The 25,857-nt window shown below is 28.6% G+C and overlaps 1 protein-coding gene across 3 annotated transcripts in view; it reads left to right on the forward strand.

The window, feature by feature from the left end:
* LOC117178882 (sialin-like) overlaps positions 1–25,857 on the forward strand; it is a 63,079-nt gene that overhangs the window by 13,353 nt on the left and 23,869 nt on the right. Inside the window, exons 1-6 of one of the 3 annotated variants that reach the window (XM_033370409.1) lie at positions 812–1,031; positions 17,023–17,117; positions 17,195–17,253; positions 19,949–20,157; positions 22,979–23,212; positions 24,445–24,529. In XM_033370409.1, coding sequence (XP_033226300.1) covers positions 17,101–17,117; positions 17,195–17,253; positions 19,949–20,157; positions 22,979–23,212; positions 24,445–24,529 — 604 coding nt within the window. In that variant the 5' untranslated portion in view covers positions 812–1,031; positions 17,023–17,100. Of the gene's footprint in view, positions 1–811; positions 1,032–14,458; positions 14,504–17,022; positions 17,118–17,194; positions 17,254–19,948; positions 20,158–22,978; positions 23,213–24,444; positions 24,530–25,857 lie in introns of those variants that run through there. The other 2 variants (XM_033370408.1, XM_033370407.1) reach the window with 2 other exon arrangements.

A 25,857-nucleotide genomic window follows, 5' to 3' on the forward strand; every position in this document is an offset into this window, starting at 1 on the left:
ATAAAATGTATGTTTTCTTTTGAGAGAACAAAAGTACAATTTGTTTATAAACAATTGTTAATTTTTAAACAAATTCAATATTTCTATGTTCAGAAGAAATATTTCTGGAATTGACGTTTTTTAAAATAATTTCAACGTAAGAATCGTCGAAATCCGTTTAGGTGTTAACGAAAGAAATCTTGATCATATCGTATCATTAAATTTCCATTGCTAATAACTTTTGCAAAAACAGTTTGATTGTCATCAATATGTGCGAAAATCTTTGCCGACATAATAGATATTAAAGAATTCATTTTACAACTAAAAAAAAGCTACTTTCGATGTATAGACGCCTACTTGGGATACTTTGACCTAGACTAAACAATCAACCTCGAATAAAAAAAAAGATTTAAAAAAACTGGAAAACAGAAAATTCCAATCAATGCGGATTGTTTTATGTATTTTATATGATGATATGTGTTGTTGCTAAAAGAAAAAAAAATTTATTCTAAATATTTTTTAATATTCTGAAAGAATTTTGTTCTTAACATTTTTCTAACACAATATATAATTTTAACACTTTTTCAAACTTTTAAACAGACGAGAAAAATGAAATTAACCCTTATGGTTGAGATAAATAATTAAAAATTGTCTTTCATCTGCCTGCAATGTCAGTATGCATAATGCATTATCTATACCCGAATGTGTAATGTAACACATAAAGTAATATGGTGGGGAAAATTAAAAGATAGTCATCGCTGCTGTCAGTGGCTCGTCATGGATTTTCAATTCGGACAGTTTCCATCGGACTTCACTTAGTTCGGAATCGTCCGCTCGTGATGCACGTTTCGTTAGTGTAGAATATATTTTTTTTTGTGAAAACATAGTGTCATCTAAATTTCTTTCAAATAATTTACTGGCAACTTTGTTTTTTATTTGCCATATAACAAAAGATGTTGAATAAGCACAAAAAGAGGACGTGGAAATGCACTGGGATGCACCGGAGATAAGAAAGCTGAAAGGGGACACGGAAATTTTTACTATAGTAATAGGTAACAATAGCGATCAGATTATTAAAAAAACTTTTTTTACATTAAAACTTTATTTTGAAAAACCCATTATAAAGATCCATGAGTTAGACGATTTCCAAGCCTTATTTTATTCATAAATTCAAGTAAGTGCGCTAAGTACCAGCAAGCATGCAGCAATATTTGCACGTGTTCGTTTTAGCAAACAAAGCTGTATTGTTTTAATGATCATGTACATCCTTCTACCTTGATGTATTACATATTTCCTGTAAAAAATTCTTAACCGCTTGAAGGTTTCATGAATAAATGTGAAAACCGCGAATGCATACTTTATTTGCATTCCAGTTCTGAAATTCTATAACGCAAAACAATCTTAACTATATATCTTATCATTAATTAAATATAAGTGCATGTTTAATGTTAATCGATATTATCGACTGAACCTATAGAACAAAGGCTAAAGACAGTGTTTCAGAATATGGTATATACTATAACTACCACTTTTATTTATTGCTTTTTCATGCATGGTCATCTTATACTTCAGTGTTCATCGAGTTGGCAATTCGAATATAAGCTGAATAAGCATAATTAAATATTCTCTCTTTAACTTGCTATTTCTTGAAGTTTTAATAATTTCGTACAGTCATGACTTTCTGCGACCCAAGACAAAGTAACACGTTTCAAAAAGAAAGTCTTCAATTATTTAATCGAGTTATAAGAAAATTTTCTTACTTTTATCATTGAAAACAAATTAAGTAGGGTAGCCGTAGGTCAGGGAAGTCCGGGAAATCAGAGAAAAGTCCGGGAATTTTATTGGTCAGGGAAAATTCTGGTATTTAAACAAAAATCTTCTCAATGTTTATAAAATGTTCCATATAAAATAATAACAAGAATCAAATTTGGTCTTCAAATATTAATGGTCAGGGAAAATGAAAAATTCGTAATGGAAAAGTTAGAAATATATATTTCGGCCATCCTGATGCAATATTCTTGTCAGTAACTTATTTGCATTGTATATTTCTATTTCACTTTTTTGGTTTGCACTTACTTCCTCCAGACGATTATATTTTTAGTAAAAAATTGTTGGTTGAAAATTGAACTATTTTAGTAGAAAATTAACTTTTGGTGAAACATTAACTTTGTGTTGAAAATTCATATTTTTGTGTTGAAAATGTTTGTTTTAGTGTTGAAAATTCAACTAAAATCTTTCTTGGAGAAAAATTAAAAAAAAAAATTTGTGTGCGTCTCCGATTTAAAAATTCGTCTGTCTTAGTACGAATTTCATCTTTGTTATATAAGAATGGAACTGTTTGGTTTACAGTTAATTCTTGTAGTTAAGTATTCAACTATTTAGTTAAAAATTTGGCTTTTTTATTGCATTCTACTGTGCTTTTTTTGTATTCAAAATTAAATCGTGTTTGGTTTAAAATTGTCGAAACTTTGGGATAATTTTCTTTTCTTTCTTCACTGAAAAATCTTAAGCGCTTGAAATTTCTACTTTTTACATTTTCTGTTGTAAATTTATCTTATTTGGTTGAAACTGCAAAGGTTTGTTTGAAAATTCACATACATATTTTGTTTTAAATTCGTCTCTTTTAGTTGAAATATCAATTATTACATTTTTAATCAAGAATTTAATTTAATCGGTTGAAAAGTCGACTGTTTCGTTAAAAATTTAACTGCTTTTTTGAACATTTAATGCTTTTGTTTAAAATTTGAATATTTTGTTGAAAATTATTTCTATTTTAAATGTCAATTAAATTTGGTTCAAAATACAACTACTGTGTATTTTTGAAGTTAAATTTTGTTTGAAAATTAAACTGTTTGGTTAAAAATTCATATTTCTGGTTTGAAAATGGAATTTTTCGTTCGATTCGACTATTTTTCTACAAATTTATCTATTTGGTTGAAAATGTACCTGTTTATCTTTCTTGGTGAAAAATTCAACACTTAAAAATTCGTATTTCTTACTTGAAAATTCATCTGATTTAATAAAAATTACATTCGAATTGATTTCGACTGTTTTTTATTTAAACATTAAATCTTTGTTTGGTTCAAAAATGCACTGCAAAATTTTAATTAAAAATTCATGTTTTAAAAATTTAACTGCTTGGTTAAAGGTTGAACCGCTTTCTTAGAAAATGATTTTAGTTGAGAAATCATATGTCTAGTTGCATTTTTTTCGGTAAACAATTAATGTTCTCAACTTTAAACTTAACTTTTCAATTTTCATTGCAAATTGAAATTTTTTCGGAAAATTCGTCTTGTTTTGTAGAAGACTAATCTTCTTGGTTTAAAATTTCCTCTTTTTTGGTCAAAAATGCTACTGTTTAGTTGCAAATGAGCTTTTTGCTGATAATTCATATGTTTGGTTTAAAAATTAAACTACATTACGGAAAAATCGTATTTTGGGTTAAAAGATTAACAATTTGGATAATATGTTTCTTCCTTTACTGAAAAATCTTTAGCCCTTGAAAATTATACTTTAAAATTTTTGGTTTTGAATTTGTCATTTTTTATTGAAAATTTAATTATTTGCTTGAAAATTCACTGATTTTGTTTTGAATTCATCCCTTTCAGTATAAATTCTTTCTTTTTTTGGATAAATATGAAATATTACATTTTTTGTTAAGAATTCATCTTTGTAGGTTAAAAAGTCAACTATTTCGTCAAAAATTTCACTATTTTTTGAGAATTTAATTTTTTTGTTAAAATTCAACCTCTGACTATTTTCTTAAACATTCGACTTTTATTTCGAAAATTGAACTACTGGGTTAAAAATACAACCGCTTTTGGTCGAAGCTTAATTTTTTTTGTTCGAAAATTCTACCATTTGGTTGAAAATTTATCTTTGTGGGTTGAAAGTTAACAATTCGGTTTAAAATTTACCTATTTTGTTGATAATTTAAATTATTTGGTTGAAAATTTACGTATTTTGTTAAAAAGTTATCTTTATATGTCGAAAATTAATCTGTTTAGTTTAGAATTCTTCCTTTGAATTTGAAATTATTTTTTTTAGTGAAAAGGTATTCTTTTTTGGTCGGTATAAATAAATTTTTAATTTTTTATACTTTGCAAAACTTCTGCATTATAGATTTTTCAGCCCTCTTCACTTAATATTGAGATTATTCCAGAGCTCCCCTATTTTAATCAGGAATTTCTAGAACGCTTTCATGAGCTTCGTGTTGGAATTTTTCATTAGTGCTTATAAATTGGGTTACTGCAAACTACATACTTAGCTCAACAATCTATGGAAAAAATTTTAGTAAATAATATTTGTTAATGAAGGACATAGTAAGGAAATATGTGTGGACATTAATATGTTTTTGGGTTTAGTGGTCTCAGAAATAGTGGATTTTTTTTAATTCACTTACTTTCTCTTTTGGGATAAAAATGGCAAATGTCAAACGCTCACTGCAAAAAATTTGCTTGCTATTTCAAGGTTTTTCTTTCATATATTATTTAGAAAATAATAATTAAAACGCGAAATTTTATAATACAATAGTAAAGAAAGTACTTGCAACAAATAAAAGAAGAAATAATATATTTATAATCAGAGTTTTTTAAATTTATAATTTACCAAATTGGTATACGTTTTCGATTTGAAATTAATATTTAAAAAATATCATTATAAATCTAATTTTAAATCCAGAATCTTATAAAATTTTTTTACCATGACGATATTTTTTTAGTTACGGGAAATGAAATACTGATTTGAAAATTTGGAAAATTAAATTAAATGCACTTATGAACGGTTTATCTGGACTTAAATGTTTATATATTTTTTTAAATAATATTCACGGAATTTTTTTTTTAATTATAAACATTTCTAACTAGGTAAGCCTTTCTTAGTTCCTTTTATTTCATTTTCTAAATTTTAAACTCCATATCTCCTTTCTTCTAGACATCAGTTTTTTAACAGCTAAAACCTTTAAATTTAATATAGCTCAAACTATCACAATTGAAATAGAATGAAAAGATTCTAATTTTCACATATAAAATTTAAATTTGCTTTTGACTTCTATTTCCAAACTATTTTCAAACGAAATTGTTTATGTTTCAAATCATCTTTGATATTTATATTAATTTTGATGTTATAGTATAACATTTAAGCTATTCGTATCTGCAGGATCGCACTACTAAATCATTCAACCTTTTTAAATTGAACATTGGATTACTAATTGTTGATTGCTCAATATTTTTACTTTGAGATAGTTGTCTTTCCAACAATGAGGGTTTCATGCAAGAAAACCACTATTTTTCGTAAAGAAAGTTTAACACTCACGAAAAATGGTAATTTTACAATATTTTTTTCAATTGATTTTTTCTTGCTGTCGCTTCTTACCAGTTTAAAAAAATAGGTGTATTTTAATAAATAAGACTTATTTTTCGGATAAAACGTTTCTTCTTACTCATATATTTTCAATTTTGAAAACAAGTAAATAATTATCCAGTATAGTTCATTAAAGAAAATTATGTTTAAAAAATGTTTCAAAAATTTGTTATCAAAATTGGAAAACTTAGAGTTTTATAGAATGTTTCCCACGAAAAAATAAGAGATCAGTAATTAAAATGTGTCCATTTTTTTAAATCTATAAGAAGGTATAGTAAGAAAAAATTCACTTGCGAAAAACATTGTTAAAAAAATATTATTTGCAAGTTTTTTAAAGTATGCATAATAAATGTTTTTTATTTGAATTTATACCATCAGTAATAAAATTTGTATTCTTAAAGTCTTCGACAAACTTTTTTTTTTTATATTTAATATTTGGCAGGATAGCTACCTAAATAATATTGAATTTCGAATAATTTCAATGAAAATGGTGTAATTGGGGAATTTTTATTTCTCATAATTTAAATTCAAAGAATTATGTTCAATTTTAATCACTAAAATTCGAGCTTGAATGATTAAATTGTTGAATTCTAGCAGTTTCCATTTTTTCAGTTTAAATGTTCCTGATCACATAATTATTTAAATAAAATTAGCCTGATTCTAAATGATTTTTCAGAGTAGAATTTCTAATTTCACCATTTTGAAACAATTGTACAATTTCTGTTTGGGAATAAACTTTGGTAGTGCGAGTTTGGACTTTGGAAGTAAAACCTCACTTTTATCTTGATTTATCTCATTTTGATTATTATTTCCTTTAGCACATCATTCAATGAGCAAAATAGCTGAAATACTTCCTATGCTAATAAATGAGGCATTAACTTTTATTTTAGGTGTGAAAAGAGACGTTGTAATTTTTCGAGTTTAATTTTTGTATTACTTTTATGCAGTTTATAAAATCCTACGCTATTTTATGTTGATCGATTTCAAATCTAATTGTCAGTCACAGCCATAATCGTTTACTAATATAAATTTACATGATAGCCAAATATATAAGCTCGTGGTCTATTGCCAAATTTTCCATTCCTAATGCCACCAAATTGAAATTCAATTTTGTATTTTTGAACATTTTTAATTGAAATTCTTCAATTTAAAACTCTTCATATTTTAAAATTGCACTATTTCAGACTGAATAAACTTCAATTTTTACATTTACAACTTTTTTTAATATGCAATTATCTCTTCTATCGTCGGAAATTATCTAACAGCTAGCAGGAGAGGATTAAAAATCAAAACTGAAACGTGGTTACCCGTTCAAAAAGAGAAGCGAGAAGCTTTTTGAAGAACCCATATGAAAGCTTATGAAATTTCGAGTCGAATGACTCCTAACCAATGTATTTTTTATTTTTTAAGTGTTATGTACCACGCAAAAAGGTTTTTTTTAATGCAAGAATTTATTGAATTTTATACCTCGACTTCAACTTATGGCATAAAGTAAAAAATGTATAGCAAAAATCTAAAATTTTTATTACATAGTATTCGAGGTCTTATCTTCAGTTGAAACCAATAATATTGAAAAAATGTTCTCGGGTTCTCGAGATATGACTAAAAATGTGCAAGCATGTCTGCGTCAAGTTTCAGTCGACCGTTGTCAGCCACGAGAACGTGATTACCGAGAATTTCTCAGTTTCTGTACCTTAACTTCAACTCTTGCTGTGAATTTAAAAACTTGTGGATAAAACTGAAATTGGTAGAACGTAATTATTGAAACCTTATTGTTAATTAAGGTTAATAAAACTTTAAAAAGTCTTTATGGGTTCCAAAGATATGGCAAATAATTTCCAAGTCTTATCCAAGCTCGGCCATTTTTTATCATATCTCGGAAACTCCTGTCAATTTGTAAGTTTTTTAAACTCAAATTGAAGATAAGACTTCAAAGACTCTGGTATAAATTTCAGATTTGTTCTTCAACTTTACTAGATCATACCACGAGTTGAAATTAAAATACAAAATTCAAGAAATTCTTTCTTTCTTCAACTTATCACGTTGTATTTTATCTTCAAATTGTCAAAAATATCTTTATTAGCAGTGATATTTAATAGTAATCGCGCTAGTCGTAACAACAATTTTCGACGGAAGTGTATGTACATTTATAATTGTACATTTCGTATATTAAAAATTTTTCCTATTTTAAGTTTTTACATTTAATTATACCCCAAATTGAGATTATTTGCATTAAAAACGTTATAAAAGTGACAATGTCCGTGTGGAAAAAGTAAGGGAGCCCCGTAGGGGCCAGCATGGATGGCCCTCATGCCTTGTGGAATTTATTAGGGCAATCCAAGCGAGGCCCCTCATGGCAACGACATGCTAATTCATAGGGGTCCAATATGGACTTCCCTCATGGTTGCCATCATGAAGCCGTCTTGTTTTTTTTGTTTGTTTTTTTGCCAGTGCTGGCACATCTCTGGGTCCAGCACTGGATATCGCTACTGGCGCAGTACTGCCCAATAGGAAATTCACAATGGGCAAAGTGCTGCGTCAGTGCTTACTATTGCCGTACTGCTATGCTCTAACGAATTGACAAAAAAGGTATTTAAGAAATAAATAATAACTGATTGAGAGTATTTTGACTTTAAATATTAATAAGTCCTGTTAAGAGTGAATACATATTTTACATTTTTAAACATTATATTACAAATAAAATTTTTAACGCTACGGGGTATCGAACCTATATATCTATACCTAAATCTATCACCTAACAGTCAGGAATCTTAACAACTGCGCTAATCCTAAAAGTTGAAAACTCGATGAAAAAGCCATCTCAATACGCTACAGTTCAGAAAAGTTAAATTACCAAATTTTAGGCTCTCTTTTTCTAATTATTTATCATTATATGACGTTATGTAAATGTAAAATACACAAACTGTTAACAGGGATATCAATAAAATAATCATTAATTAAATAATTTTAATGGATTACAATTTTTCTTCGCGTAATATTTCGTTTTTTTTTTATCTTTAGACTACTTTACAACTTTTTACAATGATAGGAAATGTACATTTTTATGAACATTTAATTTTTTTTTAACGGCGGAACTCATAAATTTTATCGTAAACTTTGACGATCACTTAATAATAAAAGTTTTTAAACTCTCGTGTAAGGTTTGTTTTTGAAGTGTCTTATACCATTTTACAACGTTTAAGATTGACATAAAGTGTACATTTTTATGAACATTTACAGTTTTTCATAAAGATCGAATTTAGAATTTTTTTTAATACAGAAAAAGTTGTTTTCGGGACAGTTGTACTTATATTTTTTGAAAATTTTAGAACCCATGAACCATATTTTTAAACGTTTTTTTTTATGTCCATTTTTTGAGGATATAAAATATTCACCCTTACGACTTATAAATTTTAATCGTTGATTCATGAGTGCAACCGAGATGGTGCCCCCGCCGTAGCCCCTATGAAACATCCATATTTTCTGAGTTCAAATTTCAAAAAAGTTTTATCTAATTTTCGTCCGAAATTAATTTTTTGTCAGTCTGAACACATGAAACCTTACAATTTTTGGTGTCAAAAATATATTCTCCGCGATGGCCCTCGTAGGTTTTGCACGCGGGCCCCTGCCGGGGGCCATCATCCTAAGAGGGCTAAATGGGGCTTTTTCCACACGGGTGGCTGGTTTGGTTTAACTTTTCCATTCGAAACTTTCCCAAGATTATAATACTATCAAAATTTCCAATTTTTAATTTAAAAATTTTAAACGTAATTTTCAATCGTTCATTTTGAAAAGTACAATTTCAAAATTTTGATTTTAAAAGTTTCTAATTCAAAATTTAGAAATGATACACCCCCAGACATTAATTGAAAGTTTTGGAAAAATTGTATTTTTTTAAGTTTCAAGAGAATTACAAAATTTTCTCAAACTTACGGGAAAAAATTTTTATTATTTTTTATTTTTTAAATAAATTTTAAGAGAATAATCCAAAATATTTCCAATATTTTCTAAAAAGTATTTAAAACATTTTAAGGAAATTTTTCTCATTCAGAATTTGTTCAAATTTTAGGAAAAATAACACCATTTCAGAAGATATTTGGAAGATTTAGATTTTGTTTGAAAACTTATTTTTTGATTGAAAATTTAATATTCCTTTTTTGATTTAAAACCGATTTTTATAGTTGAAAACTCATGTTTTGTTTGAAAGTCATCTTTTTTAGTAGGACATTAATATTTTAGGTTAAAAATTCCTGTTTTTGGTAGAAAATTAATATTTTTGTTGAAAATTTATATTTTAGGGTTCATAAAGTAAAATTTTTTGCAGAAAATTTGACACTTTTGGACAATATTTATTTTTTTTTTGTTAAAAATACAGTTGGTTAAAAATTAATCTCTTTGGATGATGATTTAACTATTTTTTTCTGAAAATTTGTCTTGTTTATCAATTCAACTGTTTATGATTAAAAATAAAAATCTTTTTGGATTGAAATATCATGCATTAAATTTTTCGTTGAGAATTCACCTTTTTTGTGTGAAAATTAAAGTGGAAGATTTTGAGGAATTTTTAAATTTTTTAAAGATTTCAAAAGACAATCGAAGTTTTAGAATTTTTGAGAAGATTCAAAAACAATTCAAAATTTTAAAAGGCTTGAATAAAATTTAAGCTATATGGAAATTTAAATTTACTTTTTATAAAAAAAAATTATTTTGATAAAATACTTAAAAAGGTTTTAAAATCGGTTGGATGATTCTCTAAAATTTCGTTAGAGAATTTAGAAGATTTTAAAGCAAAATTGTTCAATTTTGTAAGATCACAAAATTTTAGATAAGATTCGAATAAATTTAAGAGATATTTAGAATTTTGAAATTGGAAATTCAACTGTTCGGTGAAAAATTAAAATATTTTTTATTTTAAATACCTATTATTACATTTTTGTGTGAGAATTCATACTTTTTGATGAAAATTCCACTACTTGGTTCATCTTTTTTACAGAAAATGCATCTATTTAATTAAGAAATAAAATATATTCCTTTCCCTTTTCAGGTCCGTATGTATAGACTCGATCGTTTCATAAACGTACATAAACATACAGACTGTCCGCACGTTTATACTGCAAAGTTTATTGAAAAATTTAAAAGTTTTCAAAAAATTGAAAACGAAGCGTTGATTTTTGAAGATTTTAAAACAAGATTTAGAAGCCTTTTGAGAATTTGTATAGGTTTTCCTGATATTCATGGAAAAATTGCACATTTTTTTTTTTTTATTTGGAGAAATTATTTGGAGAATTTATTTCTAAGAGAAAATTGGAAAGTATTAAAAAACGTTTAAAATGATTTAATAAAATTTCAAATTTCGAGAAATTTCAATGAATTTCAAATGGAATGTAGATTATTGATTAATTATTAATGAATTATGAACAAATGGGCGAATAATTAAACAGTAATAATAAATTTATAAAAATAGTTTTTTGTAATTATACTCTTCAATAATAAAATTAATCATTAGTTAATGGCTAATGCCACATACATGAAAAGTCAGATCTAACAATAATTATTTACCAATTAAAATACTAGAAATATTCAACAAAATATATTTTTATAATAAATAAAGACTGCCATTTTAAACAAATCTGTGCAGATAATTAAGACTTATAAATTGTATTATATTTCCCAGATTATGTGTTAAAACAATTTAAATAATTAACTGAACTCGACACTGTAAATTACAAAAGTATTATTTTGTTTCAATATGTTTTTTAATATATCGAGATAAATAAAATTACACATAGGAAAACTTTATTAATAAATTATTAAACTCCCCATTAAATTAACTGCTATTCCTTAGAATAATCCCTCATTTTCACGGAAACTGACCAATTAAATCTGATATAATCTTTTCCCAATGAAGAGATAGTTTCTTTTGAATTATTTAAAGAAATAATATGGCAGTTTTACAAAATTCAACGTGACTCTGGAAAATAGCAAGATCCAAACTCAAGGCAACTGACTTAATTGTCGCAATTATTTACAAATGAGGGAATGGCTCTTATATAAAGCAAAGTACATACGTTCGACTAAGGTCTGAACATATCGCACGTTATTGCGATACATCTACCGGTTATTTTCCGGTTGGTTTTTCAAAAGCCATAGTATACAAATTCTCGCTGACTATATGCATACATATAGGCATAGATTCTTATCAGAAAATGCATTATTAATCATTTATGTGACGGACTAAATTTTAAATTAGATGAAATATGAATCTAAGTATTATAAGCGTGATTAATCACAATCTTTAATTTATGTATGAGCGAGAGATCAGTTTCGAAAAGGATCGAAAAAGTTTCATTTTTGTACAGAATAAGATATTGGATTTTTTAATTTATTTATTATTATACTGCATTTGAAAATTGAGTCCATTCAAAGTCTGTGAAATTTTCAAAAGTTCCAGTAAATTCTAAGGATGGCCTCTGGACCAGGAAACCGGAGAAACAAATAATATATTTTAATAGTGTTTGAATATGAAAGTTTTTTACTTGATCAACTGTAAATATAAGTTAATTAATGATTTTAAAATTAAATTGTATTTCTAATATTAATAATTGAGTATGATTTATTTACTAGAAGGTGAGATAGTATCGGTTCTCAATTTAAAAACTCACCAATTTTAACGTTAAAAGTTGAAAAATTATAATAGATGAAATTTTTGATACTTCAATGCAAAAATATTTAAATTTAAAATCCAAAGCAATCAAATTCTTTAAAAAGTACGAATTTGCAACTACATAGTTCAGTCCTCAAAAAAATTAAGTTGCATTTGAAACAAAAATTAATTTGTACACAAACAGTAAGATTGTCAACAAAATAATGATTGTGTGTGAAAAAACGAATCTTGCCGACGTTTCGTAGTTTTTCACACGATTGAAACCCGAAACACCTCCTTTTTATTAGAATGAATGATCGTGCAAGAATTAAATATATTATTCAAATAATGATAATCAACCAAATACTTGAATTTTAAACTAAAAAATCTGCCCGCTTCGCGGGCATATTCTTCGCCCACAAGTTTGAGCGCGCCTGGGGCGCGCGATGGTTGAATCTCGCGCTTCACGCTCGGATATTTATTCTTTGCATTTGGAATGCTTGAAAAAAACTTTATCAAAAAGATCTATTTTAGATGGCAGTATTCACATGGCGGCCACTAGGCGAGACTCTAGAGGGTTCGTATTTTCGTGTACAACGTTACCGGCTGATGCCGTTGGAATTGATTGTTAAAATATATTTTTTTACATCTTTTATTATTAAGCCTTGTACTTAAACGTAGTTTTCTTTCGGCTCTTGCATGTCTCAAAGTTTGAGACCGATATTTTATGTATAAAAAAGTTCGAACGTTCAAAAAATGTTGAGGTTCAGAAAAAAGATTAAATAATTTTCAGTGAAGTTTCTACCAAAATGCAGTACCTAAACGTATTTTATTGCACTCTAATACATTTCCCAAAGTTTCAGCTCGATATTTTATTTACAAAAAAAAGTTCTCAGGTTCAAAAAAACATTCAGTTAACTGAAAAACTGTGGTCGGTAATATAGGTATTTAGCTGTGTCACATGCCCTTAAGTATAGTAAAATTTTAAGTTTCTCAAAGCTCTGTAGGCTTTGAGGTACACATTTTCATCAGGACACTCGCGCTGCGAGCTCGTTTTCCGACAGACATTTGTGAACAGATTTTGTTGGATTTTTTTCTCGTAACTTTCGTCGTTTTTCCACACATTTTTTTTATTTAATTTTTTTTTCAACGTTATTTTTCACAAACAAAACAAAAAGTACGCATCCTATCAAGAAGTAATTCTTAACGAAGTTGTAGATCTTTTTTGGTATAACCATTTTTGTTAATTCATCTTTTTTCATATCCTACATAGTTTGTCCACAAAATGGAATTTTTTATTTTCCATTATTTTTTGTGCAATCAAAATTTGAAATTTCGATTTTTTAAGAAAATTCAAAAATTGGTTATGATAATCTTCTAGGGCTTTCGAAAAGAAATAATTTTCTTCTCTTGACTTTTTTTGATATCGTGCATTTTTCGGCTTCAAATTTTGTATTCGGTTGATTAAAAAAATTTTGAAAACGCTGGAACTCTGAGAATTTTCTTTTCATCGAAAAAAGTCATAAAGATAAATTGTTTGTTCTTTTTAATTCTATAAATATCCGCACATAGAATTTTCAAATTTAGAAAAAAGTGGTCTCAAAAATTTTCAATTTGATTCGTTCATTTTTTCGAGAGTTATCGTGCTTACGGACGGACGGACAGACAGACAGATGCCATCGTAAAAACATGATTTTCGGATTCAGGGGGTCTCGAAACGTTGAGATCCGTAGAAAAAGTGTGATGTCAAATTTCCGACAATTCTAATTTTTCTACAAAGTATTTCAACTTTCAACCAAGTAGTTGAATTTTCAACTAAAAAAGATACACTGTCACTGAAAAATGTAATAGTCGATATGTCAACTAAAAATTATTTCAATTATTGATAAAAAACAGTTCAGTTCTAGTAGAATAGTTAAATTTTAATTGAATGAAAAACAAACAATTATTTTCCACGCAAAAAAGGCCGTATCTAAACATACGGAGCTACTAAAGGTAAGACGAGCTGGAAAAGGGAATGGTGCATAGCTTGTGTCCGGACGTATAGTAACTACAAAAAAATGAATTTTTAGGATAATAGTTCAATTTTTCACCAAAGATATGATTATTCAATCAAAATGATGAATCTCCAACTTGCATGATGAATCCTCTACCAGAAAAATTAATCTTGAGCAAAGTAGATGAACTCTCAACCAAGGATTTTAATTTTTGACCAAAAAAGATTAATTTTCAACCAAACAGGCCGAGGTCTAAGGCAAGGGTGCCCGTTGAGTCCGCTACTATTTAATATCCTACTGGCAGACTTAGAGGAGAAGCTATAGGAGAAAGGGAAAGGAGGAACGGTTTTGGATAATAGCAAACTATACTCTCTAGCATACGCAGACAAAGGTGATATGCTTCAGAAATAGAAAGAGCAAAATAAATTACGTTTGGAAGATGAACACACAAAAAGTGGAAATTGTTGAGGAGTTCTGTTACCTTGGTTTTTGATTCGAGGCAGAAGGGGGAAACGAGCTGCAGGTGAGGAAACGAATTGAATATGCGAGTAAAGTAATCGGCCAAGTATGGGGTATAGGAAAGAGAAGGTTCAAGAACGATTGGAGAATGAGGGTCTGGTTGTTTGATGCGTTGGTGTGGGCGGTGTTGTGTTATGGTGTGGAGATATGGGGATGGAAGGGACATAGGAAAGTAGAGAGCATGCATGAGCGATTTCTGAGGTGGTAAATGGGGGTTAGCTGGAGTTACCCAGGATATATGTTAAACGAAGAGTTAGGAAGAGAAAATATGATTACTAGACAAATTAAGAGAGCCTGGAAGTTTGAAAAGAAGCTAAAAAGGGGAGAGGGAAATAGAATTGCACAAGCATGTTTCGGCGAAATTCGGAACAATGAAGCGAGAGTTAATGTGGAAAATTTAAAATGGGAGGAAGAAAGGAGAAAAATGAGAAGGGTGTGTAATATTCGAGAAGGGGTTATGGACATAGAGTTAGAGCTATTAGTTAAGCAAGGAGAAGATAGATAGACAAAGATTATAGATTTGAGGTACAATAGATGGTATATGATGGTCAAAGGGTTGACGGAACCAGAATATCTGTAAAAGATAAAAAAAAGGAAGAAAAATGGAGTAGGGTTGTACGGTTCAGAATGAGAGAAAGAGTGAGAGCATGCAGATATTGGATGGATGAAGAGGAGAATTTATGCAGAGTATGTGAATATGAAATGGAGTCATGGACACATGTATTAGAGAGATGTACAGGAGAGGAAGAGAGACAGTTGAGTGTTGGAAGAAGTAAGGGAAAGCAAGGGAGTAGGGCAGAGCCATACGGGTGATCCTGAAAAGGGATAGTAAAAAGCAAAAATTGTTTTCAATATCGTGGAAAATGCATTTTTTTATGGTAAGAGGAAGCGGAAGCTCTGGAAGCTCGCTCATTTTAAGAATTAATGTCACTACTGTTACTATTATTTATCCTACGTAAAGCGAAAGAGTAGTATATAAGTAGTAGTTAAGTTAGATTAAGGATGGAATTGTAAATATATGTACAGGGAGCAGAGACCCTCAAACCCGTAAAAGGGAGGGATTAAATACATACATATAAAAAAGTTGAATGTTGAAACCAAAATCTTCAGTTTTGAACGAATAATAAAATAGATAAGTTTTCTGATTAAAAAAAATCATTTTCAACGAAAGACATTAATTTTTAAATAAAGTGATAAATCTTTAACCAAAAGATTGAATTGTTAATAAAGTATGTTTAATCAAAAAAAAAGTTCAATACTACCAAAACAAAGAATTTTCAACAAAATAGTTGAATCTTTAACCTAAACAATTTTTTTCAGCCAACAATATAATAGTTAAATTTTCGGTTGAAAAAAGAGATTTTTCAACACATTAGTTCATTCTTTAACCAATGATGTGAATTTTCGATTAAACTGACCAATCTTAAACCAAAATGATGCAAAAATGAATTTTTAACAAAGTAGTTCAACCTTTAACCAAGTAATTCAATTTTTGACTAAATAAGATTAATTTTCAATTAAACAGTTACATATTTTACCAAAAATACCATACCAAAATTGATGAATATTTAGGGACGTGTGAAAAATCTCGAACGATAAAATTCCACAATCTGGAAAATTCGCAAAAAAGACAATATTGAAAGAAAAAACGCTGATTTTTAAAAAATCGCCTAATTGCAAAATCACCGAGAATTGAATATTTCTGAAATAACCTTGTCGACATAATAAAATATCCAAAAAATATAAACAAATTAAGAAATTGTTAAAAGTATACAGTCAACCCTAGAGTGAGTGTCGGGTTTGGGACTGACTTTCGACCTAACTCCCCAGGCAAAGGTCCGAATGTAAACAGTCAAGTGTGAGCCGCGACAAATCTCGGAAAAACAAACTCTGGGGACCCTATCTCTCGGGTTCACTGTAAAATAATAAAATACTTTTATGTGATGAACGTATTATTTATTTTATTATTTATAATTAAGGAATTATTCAGATTCGGATTCTTCCTGTGCCGGCAATTTTATTTATCGACAGTTTTTAGTTGTTCCGCTAAATTCAGAGTTTAAAAGTTAGAATTTTAAATATCCGAATTAAATGGATGAGCTTTTGTTTATAAATAACGAGTCAACCATTATTAACTTAAAAGGACTAAAAAATTTAATTAATGTTCTAATTTAAAGCGTGCTGTTTAACGGCATTTAATTTAAATTTGTTAATTTGAAAAGTATTAAAAGCTTGCATTTTATACGTATAAAATATTGAGCGTTTGGGAGCTCCACCTTAAGTTCTTTAATTTGCATTTCAGTTTTGATTACTTTAAATCACCACATTTTACAGTATTCGACAAAACTTTAAAACAATATATAAGGCATTCATAAATATACACCTTTCAATTATTTAAAAACATTCTGAAATAATCTTTAATTTTCTTAACATTTTTTGGAATATTCCAAGATGTTTCAATTTCAAATATTATATACGAAATATGTTTAAGCATTTGCAATTATATTTTTTTTACGTTTCCAGAATCCAAGGTGATCTTCGTTCGGCAGCACGCTACACAATTTCTGCCGAAAATTATCATCATCAGACACAATTGTCAAAATGGAAGAATCTCAGAGGTAGGTCACGTCAGACCTGTCTACCGTTCGATAACATTTTACGCATAGTTACCAAATGTTTGACATGTTCTTTGCAGTTACGAAGATCCTGACATTTACGAGCAACCACCGAAGCACATTTTTCGAAGATTAATTGGTAAGAATTGAAAAAAGATACGTTCAGTCATCCGGGGTAATTATGGATGATTTTAGGATAAATTTGGATCAAATTTTATTCTCTGCTATAAAAATGTTATTATACCTACGTTTGAAAACCCTTGGAATGTTACTCGTTATTGGTGATCAGAAAAAGTAAAATTCTGCAATTTAAATTTCCGCTACAATTTGTTATCACATTTCTGCAAAAAAGATTACATAAAAAAGGAAACCAATTTTTCATAAAATGCAGAAACCCATAACGGTATTAAGAAAAACGTTATTAAGAAAAAAGAATAAGCATTTGTTTCGTTTCCCTTCATTGTAATTTTAAATATCTTTAAAAGGCTTGGAAGTTGCATCATAAAAAACACAAAACACATTTTTCTTTCAATAACAGTCATAGAATAATTTTTTTTCTGAAGCACCTAACAGAATCATAAAAAACTTCAGTGTTTTTCTGACTTGTACAAATTAATACACCTTAAAATTATTAATAGAGAGAATTGGCGATTGAACCATAAAAGAAAATCAAAGTGGTCGCTGGACGGGAAAATCGGAAAGGTACCGGAAATTTTTTGAGACCTGAAAAAACCATCAAATGACAGAATTTATTTTTTGTCGAGAATTTTACAAGTTCCCAGGAGAAAAATCTATCTAATCTCTTTAAATATCATAAATTTCGTTTTATATGATATAATGGAAGTTAATATAAGTCCGCTTTTATCTTTTGAAATTTTTTAATTTTAATTGTGAAATTATTCAGTTTAGAATGCGCAATCCTAAATTCTTTTTCTTGAAAAATTGTCCATTTTGGGTCTTCATTTTGCAGCGTACATTTTCAATTTAAAGAATTTTTAAATGTAGTTTTAAATTTAAACAATTAAAAGTGTTCAAAATTGAATAAATTTTATAATTAAACACTTTTATTAATTTGGAAATCCTATTTAAATATTATTTTAGTATAAAATATTCCATTTTTACCTTATTCAATTAAAAAAAATAGTAATTAAGACAATGAATAATTTTTTTATATTTATAAATATTTAACGAAGTAATTTGAAACTGAATGTATTGAAATAGTATAGTTAATAGTTTTCAGTCTAGTTAAAGTTTAAGTAAAGTTCTCAAATTTCATTACCTGTTGCATATTGGCGACGTTAACATAGTTCTAGAGACTAGTTACCAAATTGTATAATTTTCAACCGGATGCAAAAGACATTGAACGCAGCAGCACACCTTACTTAGGCTGAATTTGTTAAAAAGGCATGAACCTGGGTTAAAGAAGAGTTCCAATTTTGATGCATCATGAATTTTATTTCTGATATTTTAATTTTTTATATGTACTGTTTTTTGATTTGGTTATTAAAGCAAAAATATTTCTCATTTTACTATCTTTTTTACTTTTTGTTTAAATAAATTAAATGTTTTTATTTGCCTCAGGGTATATCTTAAGAATAAAATCAGCTCTATACAAATTTATAGCAATCTAACTAACATTAATATAGGACAAGATAGCTATTAACAATAATATTTTTTTTAACAATTATGTTTTCTTAATTGTATTAATTATTACCTCGCGCTTAGTGAAAAATGGACAAGAAGTGAAAAATTAAAAAAGAAACAATTTTCTAACATTGTTCAAAGAGAATATTATTAAAATTAATAATAAATTGTTTGTTAACTTTAATTAATTATCAACTCACTCTAATTTAAATATGGACAAGAAGTGGAAAATTTTAGAAGAAACTACAACTTTTTAGCATTATTCGAAAAAAATATCAATATAAATAATAATAAATGCTTCAGGCAATTATTTCTCTTAAGTTTAATAGATTATTTTCTCGCTTTAATTAAAAAATTGAAAATTAGTTGGAAAACTCCGAGTTGCGAATTTTTAAATTATATAAATCTAATTACAGAAATAAAATTTTCTCCTTATATTCAAGTCTGAAATCTTCAGAAAATGTTCCAAGGAAATTCGAACTGTTCGTAAAATATTTACAAATTTTTCTTTACATTTCTCATAAAAATAACTTTCAATATTTCATTTTTTTCTCGTATCCGAGACCTAGCTACCGGTTCATGATTACTTTGCAAACAAATTTTGCAATGCAATTTTGCACTTATAGGGGTTTTGGGAACCATATAAAACATACTTATGGGAATTATATTTAAAAAGTAATTATTAATTATTTTTCATATTTAATAATTATTCAATCGCACACAAAATAAGAGTCCTTTTTTTAGCACGAGAAAAAATATGTCCAAACGATATTTTTCTGAAACTATAATATATGTTCATTTAAAAAAAATAAAAAACTACGAAAATCTCAAATCTTAGGTACATTTGATGCTCGCAACCTCTAACCATGCATATCTTTATATTTGAAACAATTTCAGAAAAATATTATTATAATGTCCTTATCTTAAAAAGAAGGTGTTGTATCCATTCATAGCCTACGAAACCATTCTATGATATAAAAGAGCCTTTAAAAACCTAGAATATTCTTTCTCATTCGGTCTACCTTTACACCTCTAAATATCATTTTTTTCAACGCATTTTTTTTGGGCATTCGAACAAATTTGTGAGTGATAAACATGAAAATTCAAAGAAAAAAATTTGCCTATACATTTTGGGGCCACTGTACTGTACCTAAAAATATTTTTTTTTCATTTTGACTTCGTTTTTCTAGATATGGTGCCAGCACGAGTAGTTCTTTATTTGCTCTCATTTTCTGGATTTCTCGTCTCTTTCATTATGAGAATGGATATAAATCTCACGATGGTAGCCATGGCTAAAGCCCCACTCAATGCTGATCAAAACACAACAGCAACTCATTGTTATGTATCCACAAATTTATCTTACCCCTCGAATGAAAATATTACAAATGAAAAACCTAAGGTAAGTTTATCTCCTAAATTTATTACCTAGATTTACTTGCTTTATCTCACTGATTGCTTGATTTCCTTCGAACATTATCGCTCTCCTTGAACTTATCTGTTATTATTATTTATCAGTCTACGCATCTTGCTGAACATAACCGTAGACTATTAATGTTCGATAAAGTTAAGTCAGTATAAGAAGTTGTATGTTTTTTTGCACCAGTGAACCAGTCTCAAGTCTTTTAAAATTCTTTAAGATACGGTCCGAACCTGATCTTTACTGTTCACCTCAAGATTCAATAACATGTAGAATATGTATTTAAATTAACTGAAAAAGCCACATTGTTAAATATAAGAAGTTTGAAACAAGAAATATATCTGCGCTTTACATTAGTCACTTTTAAGTCACGTTTTAAAGAAAAGTCACTTTTTTAAGAAAAGGCCACTTTAAACCGCCTCATTTTAGATTTCATTAAAAAAAATAAATAAATTACTCTATGTCTGAAATATATAATTATCTATGGTATGGAAATACTAATCAATATCGAATTTTACACGTTTTGCTCTCTATTTTCAAGAAACTTCCCCGTTTTCTTTTTTTCCTAAATTCTGTATTTATACTGCTTATTTATTATTTATTTATTACTTTATTTATACTGCTGTATTTATTTTTTATTAATTATTTTAATTAACTGAGTTCACAGTTGAACTACTTTGTCAATAATTCATTTTATTAGTTGAAAATGTAACTTTTTGATTGATAATTCGTTTTTAGATGTGATTGTTTTTGACCGTTTTTAGTTTTACTTGACTATTGATCTTCGTTAGTTGAAAATTCAACTATCAAATTTTTGTTTTGAGAATTCACATTTTTCGTTGAAAAGTCAACTGCTTGGTTGAAAGGTAAATTATTCCATTTTTAGTTGAAATTTATATTTTTTAGTTAAAAATGTAACTATTTGGTTGAATATTTGAATATTTTGTTCAAAATTCATCTTATTTGGTCAAAAACTAATCTTATTGGCTAATAATTCAGCTAATAGCTTAAGAGTGTAACTACTTTGGTTGAGCCTTTTTGGGTTTCGGTTGAAAAATCTATTAATGTATTTTCGGTTCAGAATTCATTTTTTTGGTTAAAATGGTTGAACATTCAAGTCTTCTAAAAAATTCGTCTTTTTGGCTTTAATGTTTAAAATTCGTCGCTTGTTTTGAAATTGCAACTTTTGGGTTCCAAATTCTATTGTTTGGTTGAAAATTAATTATTGTTGTTGTTGAAGATTCATGTGTTTTGTTGATATTTTGCCTTCCTTGATTGGAAATCTTAACCTTTTTGTTGTAAATTAAAAATTCAACCTTTCAGCTTTAAAACTCAAATTTTTTCTGACAAATTCATATCTTTCGGTAGAAAGTTCATTTTTTCAGTTCAAATACAACTATTTGGTTGTAAATTTAGCTCTTAGAGAAATATATGTTTTAAATTAAAAAATCTGTTTCTTAACATGATTATTTTCATTGAACAACAACAAGATAACTTGAGGATAAGAAAATAACTTTTAATGGAAGAAAATTTTTTATTAGTACAAAAAACCATTTCTTTGAATCAAAGAAACTTTGTTTTTGGGTTAGAGCTAACAAATATTTTTCTTTTAATCAAAAAATATTTTTTCTGAGTGAACTGATTTGGTTTAAAATGGACTATTTTTTTGAAAATTCGTCAATTTTTCTGGTAAAGTTTTCATTTCATTTTTTGTTTGTTTATTTTTTGTTAAAAATGCAAACCTTCCTGGTTGAAAATAAATGTTTTTGCTAAAAAAATTCTATTTCATTGAAAATTTACGTCTTCTAGTAGACATTTCATTTTGTTTTCGGTAAACAATGCAATTGTTGAGTGTGGAAATTAACAATAATTTTTTGGCACAGGGTTCAACTATTTTGTTGAATATTCGTCTTTATTGGATGAAATATTAGCTATTACATTTTTCGTCGAGAATTCATATTTTTAGTTGAAAATTGAACTACATAGTGGTTAAAATTTGAACACTTCTGTTAAAAAGTCATTCTTTTAGTTGAAGATTTATTATTTTAGTTAAAAGTTCTCTTTTTATTTAAAAATTAATTTAATTTGTAAAAATGTAATATGTAATGAAATCTAATTTTTAGAGCAGATAAATGCTTTATTGACTTTACAGATCACTTTTTGTGTGAACAGTAGTCACTTCTTAGCTAAGTTAGTAATGGTTTGCACTTTTTTCAAGTTTATTATTCTGTGGCATCTCGGGCGATTCAGAAAAAATAGTTGAATATGGAATTATTTATTCAAAATGACTTAATTGAGATTTTCTACTTTCCCTTTCACTTTAGATAAAATTAGCATGATAAAAAATGTTAATTAACAAATTAAATCATACCTAGCAATCTACACAGCTAGTTTATTTCTAGCTTCCTATCAATAAACTTCATACAAATAGAATTGCAGGTAATTATTTAAACAAAAAATTTAACCTTCAATTATGAAGATTAAATCAGAATTGCGATTTGTTCTAAAGCGAAAGAAAATCACAAACAATTATTCTTTAATAAACAATAACATAATAAACTTTTTTTATATTCACCTCAGATTTCTCTCTTGATGTTTGTTATATTTAACAATGTCTATTTTTTCGAGTTCATCAACAATTTTACAAAGAGTTGAGATAAGTAGTGAACATGCTTAAAACTGACTTTCAGGATGCCCATAAACGTCATTTGAATTTTTTTTTCGATTTTTCTTCATTGATTTTTTAAAAATAAATTACTCGGTATAATGCACGTAAATAATTTATCATTCTTTATCTAAATAGGAGGGAGAATTTGACTGGACTCCAACAATCCAGTCGACCATTATAAGTTCTTTTTACTGGTGCTACATTCTTTCTCAAGTAGTTGGTGGAGTCCTTACACAATATTTTGGCACAAAAACAGTTTTTGGTGGTTCTCAATTACTCACCGCAATATGCAGTTTACTAATTCCGAGTGCAGCTGAGCTTCACTACGGAGCTATGATAGCCCTGCGAAGTATACAGGGTATTGCAAGTGTAAGTATGAATGCATTACAACATGAAATATGTAAAGTGGAATGGGACAAATCAAAGCCCCTTTTAAAAATAATTTGCACTGACAATTAATTCCCAGCAAACATGGTTACAAAACAGATCTGTAACTGTTCTAGAACGCAAAAGAACGTGTTCTAGAACATGTTAGTAATAGGTTACGAACATGCAAGTAACTATGTCATACCCTATACGCTAGAACAACTCTCTAACAGTTCTAGAACACTGTGACAACCGATCTGTAACATTTTGTAGAACAATTCTAGAACTCAATAACAAATGTTGTAGGACAAATCTTTAACAGATCTAGAACTCGATGACAACCGATCTGTAACAATTCTAGAACTTTGGTACGCTGCATCGTAAAAAATCTAGGACAATTCTATGACAGTTCTAGAACTGTTATTTATCAAATATGGAATAGTGTTATGTACCCCTCACAGCAATAAGATATCCCGAGATATTCGATTTGACCCCATTTATGTCCCGGGTTATTCCAGAGATAACCCGTCGGAATATCCTGCGAGGCGGAAGTTTTGATATCACCATGGATATATTTTGATCCGGGATAGCGCGTACGCTGTCTCGGCTAACAAAAATTATACGTCCGAGATATCCACATTAGGGATATTCTCAAGGGCCAGCTCGACCATAGTGATAGCGAACTGATCTTTGTTTCTAATTTGTTCTAGAGCACATTTATAATAGGGCTCTAGAACTTCGATATAACACTGTTACGGCACAGTTCTAAAATAAACTTGAAACAAATATTATATAGTGTCTCTGATCAGTTTGTTCAAGAACAATTCCGTAGTAACTGTTACAGAACAGTGCTGTCACATAGTTCGAGAACAGTTCTGTCACAGTGTTCTAGAACACTCTGCGTTTTTGTTCTAAAAATGTTCTGTCACCATCTTGTGACAACTGTTATAGAGCACAGTTCCATTTTTTATCTGGAACAGTTACAGAACGTATTTTCTGGGTTATTTCAACTTTGGCTCTCACCCATAATTCATTGGGGGTTGCAGATATTGTTGGGTCAAGGTTGTTTCCTGACATTTCAATTCGGGGCAAATAAATACTCCCAAATTTTCGATTATTCGTAAAGTCGTAATCAATATAGTAGCTAAACTCAATTGATATTAATTGCAGTTTTCGGGAGAAATCACAAATAAAAATATATAAAAGACATTTCTGTTTTAAAAATACATTTACAGGGATTAACGTGGCCGGCCATGTACGCTATTGTTGGACACTGGATACCGCCCGTAGAACGTTCTCGCTTCATGTCTTCCTTCCAAGGTAAATCTAAACCAAGTGATAGAATATAAGGATGATGATATTTAACGCTCTTTGTGTGTTACAGTGAAACTTCAATACACTCATATGTTCTGTGAATTAAAATTTTGAATGGAAATATGTAATGTCGAATTGCAGCAGGTGCACACTTATACACATAAATGTACAATACCGATTTTTCTTCAGATAGACACGCTAATACTCGTTCGCTTTTACTAATGACGCACTTTTTTCAGTCTGCGATAGAATGTTTTTCGTGACTTCTTCTTGTTTTGCAGTCAAAATTCGAGTCTAGATCCAGTCATCGCGAGCACACGTTGCTGTTTGCTTGATTGACATTGAAATTGACATTGGCTTTTATTCATTCAGATCCACAGGTTGAATTTGCCGGATCGAGGGGTATACTCATCAGCAACCGCTCAACAGCATGAGAATGGCAGAGTATACTTCCAGCTGGTAGAATCAGCCGAGGTCCACATTTCTGCTACAGACTATACATCGTTATTATCATTTTTTACATTAACATAATTCCTTCAATTACATCTTTATTTATATAGAAAGTGACTATTGGCTTTGATTTTTTACTTTTCTTTAGTTTCCTAATCTTAATTGGATTTTAGTCATTTAAAATTTAATGCCAGTAGTATGAATTGTTCAGCATTGTCGGTGCATTATTAATGAGCATTCAATAAGAAACGTTTCTGTTGTTTTTTTATTCTATTGCAGGTTGCAATATTCTTATTGCTTCCTCATCGAGGGAGGTTAGTAATGACTTTAATTTTCAAATAAAATCTGGTGACATATTTCGATACAATTCGAGCCCAGGAGTTCAAAAATACAATTTAAAAAAATCCATATGTATGTCACTTTTTTCTGTCCGCCGTGTCTCGACAAGTAAAAAAGTTATAATCATGAAGTTTGTCACGAATTTTAGCTCCTACTGATATCCAGGTCTGATAGGAATTTCAGTTAGATCGATCATTTAGAAGCAGTTTATTTTTTAAAAGAAACATTTTTTAATATTCAAAATTCGACAATACTATGTCTAATGAATTCGATCGTTTCTTTGAGACTCAATGATTGACCTATAGTTGAACCTTTTATGATGAATCAGTACCCATTAATGCTGTTTAAAAAAAAATCGATGTATTCGCTTTATATGAGAAAAGCTGTGTTGATATCAGGAATACGACAGTTCCGTAGCTGAAATGTTTGTTCGCTTCTTTCAGACACGTCGAAAGACCTATTGAAGAACCTTTCTATGGCCTCTTATGATCTAGCAATGCCAATTTATAAATTTAAAAAATATATTGTTTATCTTGTTGATATTA

This window comes from Belonocnema kinseyi, chromosome 8 (genome assembly GCF_010883055.1).
Source record: "Belonocnema kinseyi isolate 2016_QV_RU_SX_M_011 chromosome 8, B_treatae_v1, whole genome shotgun sequence".
Taxonomy (NCBI): Eukaryota; Metazoa; Arthropoda; class Insecta; order Hymenoptera; family Cynipidae; genus Belonocnema; species Belonocnema kinseyi.